At 42.9% G+C, this 11,021-nt stretch overlaps 1 protein-coding gene across 1 annotated transcript in view; it reads left to right on the top strand.

Moving 5' to 3' along the window:
- Positions 1 to 388: 388 nt before the first annotated feature.
- The window catches only part of ush2a (Usher syndrome 2A (autosomal recessive, mild)), a gene marked incomplete at both ends in the record, with an annotated part of 385,038 nt that continues 374,405 nt past the window's right edge, over positions 389 to 11,021 (top strand). Inside the window, 4 exon segments of the mRNA XM_083759320.1 lie at positions 389 to 397; positions 1,211 to 1,425; positions 3,289 to 3,495; positions 8,193 to 8,364. Of these exon segments, the coding sequence (XP_083615446.1) occupies positions 389 to 397; positions 1,211 to 1,425; positions 3,289 to 3,495; positions 8,193 to 8,364 (603 nt within the window).

Raw genomic sequence — 11,021 nt, 5'->3', positions numbered from 1 at the left:
GTGAATAGAAGAATGCAGGGAGATATAGACGGAGGTTGCAGGTTAGGGAGAGGCTTCCCTTTTACTTTGTCACCTTCAGACGGAAAATATCAATCCAAAAGGAGGAAAAAGGGTTCGTGGTCCTACCTGCGGCCGTTGGATGAAAGAGAGGACGCGGTCTCGGTTAGAAGGATGAGGCTGTGGGACGTTGTCCTGAGGTTGGTCCTCGTCCTCGGCGTGTGTCCAAACCCCGCTTCTTCCCAGGTAATGTTGGCTATCACAGACCACATCCAATTTCTAATGCATTGCAACGTGGTGGAAGACTTGAACCCTTTCAATATGGATCAAATAGTAGGCCTAGTGCTGAATTGAGTATTTTATTTGATGTATTGGATACGTATAATTGGATATGTGGAAAGTAATTTTAAACATTACACAACTAACTAATTAACTAAGTAACTAACCAACTAACTATGAATTTTTTTTACTTTCCTACAAGTAGCCTACATTTGAAGAGCATAGCTTAATTTGTGGCATTATAAACTTTGTTAAAAGGTTTCCACATATTATAAAATGTGTATTGTATACTTCTATCCCTCCCAGGTCTACTGTACATCACTGTAGTCAAACTGATTAAACACTGCATATGACAGATATAAAACTCTGAATACACTGAGACAGCCCAGACACTATAAGATAATATACTGAATAAGCTGGAGCACTGCCCTGAAACACGACATATGATCAAACGCTATGTGATAAAACTGCATATGATACAGTAGATATGCATATGATAAAATGCTATTGTCATAAAACACTGCTGCATATGATGAACCACTGTGTGCAATAAAACATTTTTTTTTTTACATATGAGCCAGATGTCCTCAAAGGCTCAAACGTAGGGATGCACCGATAAGGAAATTATTGGCCGATACTGATCTTTAAAATATCAATTTAACCGATAGCCGATACTGATTGTTTATTTAGTTTTTGGTGTTATTATGAATTAAGAATCTGCAGAAACGCAACGTAATTGCCTTGATTCAAGTATCATTAAAACACCATAGACTAGAGTAAAGGCTGTAACTTTAACCAGCAAAAAATATATGTACCGATATTGACCGATAATGGCAAATATCGTCCGACGATATTTGCCATTATCGGTCAATATCGGCGATAAATCGGCGCATCCCTATACTGAGACCCTCTTTCAATTCTCGTCGGTGTTCAGGGTAATTTCCCACGGCTGGAGAACATCGCTGCATTCAAACCCATCTCCACGTCGCCCGACCGCTCCACCTGCGGGTTTCCAGCGAGGAGTAGCTACTGCCAGCCCGCCTCCACCCAGGCCGATCTACTGGGATGCTCGCTGAACTTCTGCATCCAGGACTGTCCCTACAGGTCCTCCACACCTCCACATGCCCCACTGCTGCTGCCTGCGCACAGGTGCGTATCACGGGGTTTGTTAGCCCATTCTGACCTGAGATCAGATTCTAAAAATGTCTGTTTGAAAAAGACAGTTTTCTGAAAAAGCTATGTTTCTATGTCAGTCGTTATTTGATTTTTCAAAAATAGCAGATCTACAAGCTTGTAACGCGCCACTCGGTGGCGCGCTATGAGCTTGTAGATCTGCTATTTTTAAATAGCTAAAGCATAACGTAATGCTAACACCAAAAGGGGTTCCCGTACAACATGGGTTAGACATACTAACAGTCCGACAGTCATTAGTCCGACAACACCGTCGTTCCCCCGACATGCATGGCTGGGTACAACTAACCTGTGGCCCGGGTTAAAACTCACCCGTGGCTCCCAATATGTGTGGCAGGTTAAAACTAACCTGTGGCGGGTTAAAGCTAACCCAAGCTAACCCGTGGCACCCTGACATGCGTGGCAGGTTATACAACTAACCCGTGGGCTTATAGGTATACGGTTGGGTTTTGGGTAGGGGTGTCGGACTCATGACTGTAGGACTGTAGGTTGTTGGACCAAAGACATGCACCCGCATATCACGGTCTTGTCAGGTTAGTTCAGGTCATTTCAGCTTACAGAATATGGTAAAGTGTGGTGGAACCTCAAAACAATGTTTTTCTTACGAAATTACTTACTTTTCAGGTAAATGGATTTTAAGTCGGTCCATTGTGTAACACCTGTGTTATCATGTGGAGTGCTTGAAATGACCAGTGTTATTGTTGATCAATCATTTTCAACCCTTTATTATTCTAAAACTCCCGGTCAAAGAATCAACTGACCTTTCAGGTGCTGACCATGAGAACATATCATTCATTGTAGGGATGCAACGGTTCTTGGTATAATATTGAACCATGCAGTACGCCATCCATATAACAATAATAATTCTTTTTTTGTCACTGTGTATTTGCACATACGTGAACATTGTCCTGTGCATTTACCATTTACCTATACTAATTATTAGAAAACACAGAGAGATGAGTGCTATTAATACAGCGCTTGGGGAGCAGTTATATAGGGGTCTTGCTCAGGGACTCTTCAACACATAGGCCAGGGCACAAACTGCCTGGGGACCTTCTGTTTCCCAGCTGGGCTCCTGTCTACCCACACAGCTGTGGCTGCCCCTGTTCCATGGTTCAATACGCACTTGTGCATTTTATAATTTTGAGTTATTACTTACTTACTTTTTGCACTCCGTTCTTTCTTCCCCGCCTAATTTAGAACCAGTTAAAATAAAATAAAAAATAATTTGGTTCTGAACTGAAACCCTAAAAGTTGGTTTGGATTCAGAACTGGAACTGAAAAAATACTTGCCCTGAACTGGGTTCCACAGTGCATGGGTGTACAGGTTGTAAGATGCAGATATGATGTAAACAATGGTAAAAACAAACGAAAATCATCTTAAAGATTTATTTTACATTACAGTGTCCCCCACTCTAACCTAAATACTGTATATTATTACAGACTACCTTTTTATAATGTTTTTAGTTGTTTATCAAACTGGGACAACGTTGTTGCCTACTGTTACTGGGATTCATATTTGATATATTATGAACAATGAATTACTAATGCTATTCGGGTCAGGGCTGTAATTGGTTAGATATATATGATGAACATTCATCATCATCATAATCATCATAACTTGCCACTCGGGGTGGAAAAGCCAGAGGCTTCTGTTTGTACGTCTGTGTCACCAGAGAAGAACCTCTCTGCGAGTGAACTGCTTACAAGCATCGCAATGCTCATTTATACTGCGATGTTATCATTGTCAGCGGCTGCCTGTGACATACAGTACCTCTGAGAGGAAAAAAGAATAACAATATTTGAATCCCCTCCACTCAGGCGTTCCTGTGTAACTGAAGACACTGACACTCGTCCTGAGATGAACAGTTCCAGTACCGGTTCAGAAGGTGTTCTTAGTGGAACCAGGAGTGTTGTGTTCCAATCAGTCCCGGGCGGGTGTCTGGTCTCGCCTCCGTCCCAGAACCTCGGACCCCTGGGATCTCTCACCCTGGCTGTCTGGATCAAACCGGCTGCTCCTGGAGAGATGTGAGTTTACTGTTTTAGATCACTATATTATATTTTAATGCATTTATTCAGTTCTTCTCATGAGCTGTTTATACAATCACATTACACGTTATATTGTAATGGCTAGTGGCATGTACTGTTTTACAACAACAACTTGACTTAATCCATTTTCACGTGTTGTGTAACGAAGACCAAAATGATCTTGACTTGGATTAGCCTAACATCAGTGTTAGTAGTATAAGTTAACTCGAGGACCTGCCATGTCCTACATAGATGTGGTGTCAGAGAGAGAGAGAAGAGAGAGAGAGAGATTGTATTGGTGTGTCTTGGTGTCCCATGTAGAGCCGAGATGGTGCCGAGTTACACTCAGATCAGTTGACGACACACACACACACACACACACACACACACACACACACACACACACACACACACACACACACACACACACACACACGTAGAGATAGATCAGTTGCTAACACAAATACACAGACTCATATCAGTTGGCTTTCTGGCAACTTCCAGCAGAAACAGAGCCTGATCATCACTCCTCTGACGTAACATACCGTATACAGATAACTAAAAAAGAAACATAAACAACAACAACAGCATACATGGTGCTTGCACCTACTAACTTTCAGTTACTATATCCTGAATAGAATATTGTAACTCTACTCACTTTGTGAATGCTGTGGCAGCAGACAAGGTAATTAACCAAAAGGTAATTGCTTTAGTAAATCACAGTATCATATACCCAGGCTTTATTTTCCCTGGACGAGCTGAGTGATGAAAGGGCAGAGAGGGTGATCTGAAAACCCCTATAGGGCTGATACGACAGTAGCTGACCAATGAGAGAAAGCCCCTAGGGCTGATATGACAGTAGCTGACCAATGAGAGAAAACCCCTAGGGCTGATATGACAGTAGCTGACCAATGAGAGAAAACCCCTAGGGCTGATATGACAGTAGCTGACCAATGAGAGCAAACTAAAGTGCCACCATTCTGAACAGGAAGGAACTGAACATGTCAAACGTGGCTGCCACAGTTGTTGCACTTTGATCAAATGTTATTTTCGCGTTGCTGTAAAGCTAAATAAGGCTTTGGCTGTGTGATAAACTAATGATCGGCTAGGTGTTCGTTCGGTTATTGGCACGCACGCACACGCATACCCCCCAATGTATGCCCGGGTAATAATCTATATAACGTCATAGAGATCATAACTTTGTATTGTAAAGTTAGCTGAGATAGTCTGGAAATGAACGAAGATGTTTACAGACATATTGTCTGCAGTAATATTTCAGCAGATTAACCACTTAAACCCTACAGGCTGTACCTTTTATTCTCTAATGTGCATACATAGCTTTTATGAACCCAGGACAACATGGATGACAGATGCGTAACTACCGTGACGCAGACAACGCAATTGCGTGGGGCACACGCCGGCCGCCAACCCGTGCCGTCGGTAAAATACAATTATAAACACATGGGGCTGTATTTTGCGTGTCTTAAGTACCAGGTCTTATTCCCTAACTTGAGTAAACTAAAGACCTGGAGGCGTGATCAATGCTCTTTGGCCACTCAGAATAGCCAAATGGCATTGATCACGCCTCCAGGTCTTTAGTTTACTCAAGTTAGGGAATAAGACCTGGTACAAAATACAGCCCATACAGTCGATACAGAGATGCAATGACAGTTGAGTTGACCAAAGCTTGGTGGAGCCTGGTGATGGCTGCTGCTAAGCTCTGGTGGAGTGCAGGCTAATGATGTGGAGGAAGTTAGAATTGCAAGAAGTGCGAGAGATTATATGGAGGATGGAGTTCAATGAACTTAACTAAAACCTGGCACCGTGTGGATTTTTTTGTTGTCGTTCATATTTGAACAGATTTAGGGCAATTTAACAGCTCTGCTGCAGGAAGCTATATAGCCATCTTGAAGAGGGTTCAGTTGACGTCTGTGCTTGACTGTTTGTCCAGCGTTAATCCTGCGAACCACTGGACCCATCAGCGCCAAATATGAACTCGCTGTTGAAGCCCTGTTACTGACTGCATGACGGAGTGATCAGACGTTTGAATTTTATCAGCTTATTTGCGAGCAAGGACAATGACAGACTGAACATGACACCTGTGTATCTCTCTCTCTCTCTCTGCAGTTTTCTGTCTTTTGTTATAGTGACTGCAGGCTGTCAGGGGCCAGGGCTGCTATCAAAGCCCCAGATAAAAGGAGGTCTCTGTCCTCACCTCTGTCCATCTCTCTTCACCCCCCCCCCCCCTCCCACTACCCCGTCTCTCTTTCTTTGGTTGTCCCTTCACCCCCCCCCCCCCCCCCCAGGTGAACAATGAACAGGGCCAGCCACCTGTTGTATCAAACCTTATTTACTATGGTTTTGCTGGGCTTTTATTTCTTACCAGAATAAAGGTTTGGCTGTGTGTTTCCTGGTGATGATAATGATCAGTCAAGTTACCAAACAAAACTTTAATAATTGGTGTACATATGTATACTGATAAATATATACTGATGCATATTGTATATATATATATATACACAGTATATATATGCCAGATATATTATCGGCATCTATGTTTTATACATGCTGCTTGATGGCTTGTCCACATAAGCTATGTATGTTATGTTTGATTGTTCACATACGCTGTGCATGTTATTTAGATAGATGCACTCACATATGCGGTTTGCTTTCCACAGATGCCAAGTTTGTTATGATGCTAGGTTGGTAGTCTAGCTGCTGTCTATCCAACCATCTTGTCGTCATCTTGTAGTTAAATGTTTGTCTTAACCGGCAGAGCAAATCTCCCTGTGAAGTTCCTCCATGAGGCGAACGCTGGCCAGAATTTAATAGAGCGACTTTGTGTTTTGTCATATAAGTGGCTCCTAGCAGGGCAGGCCAAGCTCTGGATTACATGATACTAAACTATGAGACAGACACAGTGACTGCCAAACACTCCACCGCCACAAATACGCTCATTGTGCGTGTCCTTAAAGACAGTAGGTGCAATTTGATGCCATTTGATCAACCTTTTAGTCTAACTAAACACTTTCAAGCATAGAAAAACAAATGAATGAAAGTTCCCTTCATAGCAACACAAAATCCATGGTTGAACGTGAACGTGATGCATTTTTTTTTGATACAATGAATTACATCCGTAACAATATCCATCTCCCCAATCCCCATAACATGTGTTTTCAAAGTTTAACTAACTCGTTCACCGCCAGGTGGGGCAGTATAGCGATCGTTCAGCTACTGCCACCATAGAGACACTCTCGTTCTATCTAGAGCACCCCCGCCTCCCCAAAAGCAGCTAGCGTCAACGTCGTCTATCTAAGTCTGAGTCTTTAGAAGCATTAATATTTTAACCGGGTGACGACGTAGATTTAAGCAATAAGCCACGAGGGGTATTTTACAATGGCTAGGGGCGTAGGCAGACCTGACGCGGAGCGGAGGGTCTTCTACCTCCCGGCCTCGAGTGGCATAATTATTGCTTTTCTAAAAAGGTTACAAACATATAGCAATATTAACCTAATAAAACTATTACATTCACAAAAGTAGCTACGCTTTGCTCCACTAGAGTGAGCCACATCACTTCCTTGTTTTGCTCGGCAAGTAGACTATGTGACGGGAGAATAGCGCTTGATGTCTTTACGGGGCTGCCTGGAGCCACACATTCACAGTCGTATGAGCCGGGCGGTGCTTACACGCCCACACGACATGTGTTTGTAAAGCAATCAAGCGCTCCCCTTTCCCAGTAGAGCTACAGAGATGTGGAATCACCTGCAAATTATATGAAGTCATTGAAGGAGTGGGTTATCGGTGGAATTTACACCGGTCACGTGACGGTAACCAGCCAATCAGAATCAAGTATTGGGACTACCCGTTTTAGATTTACTATTGAGCCGCTAAACACAGTAGCTTTGTTCATCCAGTGCCATCCGAGCCGTAAATAAGAGAAAAAGGCCTAGAAAGGCCTCCAGGCCTCCATTGTGTGCGGACACATTTTCACTTTTCAAGTGACGGTACACACACTAACCAGTTAACCGTTTCTTCAATATTATTTTCCAAAAGTAAAAATGTCAATTGCCTTCCGTGTTAGAAAAGTACTGTATTTGAAGGCCCTAGTCAAATGTATAGTGAAAGACAAGTGAGTCAAATAATTATTAAACACACGTGAACTGCACAAGACATTTGGTGCTGATCGGTCCATGATCTTCGCTTGATGATCTGCGTTTGTCCGGAGATAACCTTGCCGACCGCAAGGTTATCTCCGGACTCCGGACAAACGCAGATCATCAAGCGACCCTCCTCTTCAAGATGGATGGCTTCCCCACGGAGCCACACTGTTACGTTGCCCTAAATCCACACAATGACAGATTTGAGTTCTAGCCCCTCAAACTTGGACTAATATGTAGAACCCCATCCTCCATGTGTTCTCTCTCTCTCTCTCTTCATGTGATTCATCATCCATGTTTGCCTGGGTTCATAAAAGCCATGATTTCCTATAAAATGTCACTGATGGTGATTAATATGACACTGTGTGTGGTTTGCCCTCAGAGCATCAGGATAACCCTAGTCATGTAAAATATTGATATTCCATGTGTAAATGTCAGAAGGTGTGTGTGTGTGTGTGCGTGCGTGCGTGCATGTGTGCACCCGTCCGTCCGGTCTCATCCATTTGGCCCTGTGCTGACTTGTGCATTTTCTCTTCTCAGGGTGTTGTTGGAGAAGAGCTCAGGGGTGCGTTTGGTTTTTGTCCTAATGGTGTCCGAGCGGGCGGTGACGCTGCAGTACGGACAGCAGCCTGGCCATCAAACGCCTCTGAACATCAGCTTCATCGCGCAGGGCAGAATCGCCGTTGACCGATGGACACACCTTGTACTTCAGGTAACAGACTTGAGACATTGGCATTGACCGTGCTGGTTTTTTGTTTGTTTGACCCATTAATGACTAATTACTGTATTTAGAATGTTACGGTTCTACTTATTTTCAATCCAAGGCACCCCTTCATAAATCACTTCTGAAATAGTTGTTGGGGAGAATATAATTCCCAAGCAACCATTTGAGCAGCCATCAGCTGGATGAAGCTGGAAACTGAATTCCCCCCCATGGGATTAAGCAGGTCTCCCCCTCCCCCTCAAGGGTCAATGCAACCAGACTGAAATCGGGGAGCAGTCTCAACATTAACCATGGGGTCAGGGTCCAGGGATTAGAGCAGTCTAGACTGAGATCAATCTATACTCTATAGAATCTAGATCATGTGGAGGTTGTTCTTCGACAAAGGGAGACATTCATTGTTCACAAGGCTGTATCCTAAACAATATAATATCTATATCAATATAAACTCTTCTCAACACCTTATGTGTAACATAGAAACGTATATACCGTATCCCCGGTATACCATGTGCAGCTGGCACCATAATGTCGAAATAAATAAATATTTCCAAAAATAGCAGACCTACAAGCTGCTATTTTTCAATGGCTAAATTCTAACATAATGTTTAAAACACCAAAAGGGGTTCCCGCCCAGAATGGGTTTTAAAAAAAGTATGTCAAAGGTATTCTTGCTGGAGCTCTAAGTTACATTCTCCATTAATTGTTACACGTGTTAATTTAAATTAAATTAGAAAGGATACAAAGGCACCAACGGGGATGTGTAACTCATACAATGTGGTTTATATTAATCTTTGTACCTGTATAAGCAGAGCCATCAGGTTTATGTTGAACTGTTCTGCCAGGGCATGTGAAAGAGAAATTGTCTCTCTCACCCTCAATTCCCTCCCATCTTTCTATCTTTTCTGCTCTCTCTCTCTCTCTCTCTCTCTCTCTCTCTCTCTCTCTCTCTCTCTCTCTCTCTCTCTGGGCTGGTGGTAATTATACTGGCAAACATCTGCTTTGGCACAGCTGCTGGGGCAGGGGGCACACACACACACACACACACACACACACACACACACACACACACACACACACACACAGTAGCCTACAGTTGAAAGCAACAAAGTGTAATAAACGCAAAGTGGAAAATTAAGTTTCCAAAAACAAAATTGTGTAAATTGATAATCCCATCATGCTACAGTTTATCATCAGTGCATGATAGCTCATATGAATGACGTTTACCCAGTACATATTTGAACAGGAGAATGACATGGCAATGATGGTATCAACAAAAGGCTTTCTTTGGCTCTCATCTTTCTGAAATGCCTGCCAGAAGGTCTTGACGCCACAAGCGACCACAAATGAACCTGTGTGTGTGTGTGTGTGTGTGTGTGTGTGTGTGTGTGTGTGTCACTGGCAAGACTGTTGAAGAGGATCACTTTACAGATATCTCTGCTGGACAATCTCTCCTCTCAGCCTAGATCACAACAGCATTACAAGTCTGGTCACCAATTTAGAATTAGATTACTTGTTTTTTTTAAAATATTCTATCCACTTAATTTAATAGTTAATTCATAATAATAACCTATTGCATGTCTAAACCTTCATGATGGAATAAAGCTTTGTGCTAGCTGTCTCTCAGTAGCCTTGAGAACAATGGATCCAGCCATGTGGCCCATATAGGTCAGGAGGCTATATATCTTGTATTTATTTAGCGTACGTGGGTAGTAGTACACCCCCATGGACATGATGCTGGTATGTCGCAGGGACTTGCCCCCCAATCCAATCCTTAATGCTGAGCGCCAAGCAGAGTTAGGGATACCATTTTTTGTAATAGTCTATGCCTCGGTCAGTGTCATCCCTCTTGACGAATAGATTGAATTAAAATCTATATGTTGTTGAATTATTCCATGATTAAATTATTTCCTCCGTTTAGTTTTTTGTTACCTCTTCCATTATGTTCCTTATTCCGACGTGTGTGTGTGTGCGCGCGTGTGTGTATGAAGTGATCATCACAAAGGCAGGTATAAGTGTTTCAGTATAGAAGTGTACATTATCGCTGTGTTGAATTCATATGTTTTCCAGTAATGAATCACTGAGTACAGTTTGTTGCTGCATGGCAGTGTGGTTGACTGGTTGTCTGATTGTTGTTGATGGCTGGTGGAGTGACTTGGCAGCCCAGAGTCTGGTGAGCTCAGTGTAACTTTGACGGCTTAATAGCCAGCAGGTGTGTGTGTGTGCGTGCGCATGCTTGCGTGTGTAATGTGATGGTGATGTGATCTTCTTTGACCATACAGGAGAATAATATTATCACGGATGCGCACGCACATACACCCACACACACGAGCACGTTCTCGTGTTTTTTTTTATGCACACACACTTACACGCACAGTTCAGTAGTAATTTGTAACACTCTGTCAGAAGCAATACACATGTTACTTTGTGAGGAAGATGGGTAATTGAGCAACCTTTCTTCTGTGTCTCTTGCACTGTCTCTCTCTCGCACGCGCGCACGTACACACACACACACACACACACACACACACACACACACACACACACGTCTTTCTTTCACCAGTCGTCTGTCAGTTTGAAAAGATCAAAACCTGGGAAAAAGGCAGTCAAAAGGAATACGAGCTTCCAAGTGCCTGGAGCAACATACACGT

Source organism: Protomyctophum parallelum, assembly GCF_964188405.1.
Source record: "Protomyctophum parallelum genome assembly, chromosome: 2".
Taxonomy (NCBI): domain Eukaryota; kingdom Metazoa; phylum Chordata; class Actinopteri; order Myctophiformes; family Myctophidae; genus Protomyctophum; species Protomyctophum parallelum.
The sequence above is the reverse complement of the archived record's forward strand: the minus strand, read 5'-3'. Positions and strand labels throughout refer to the sequence as shown.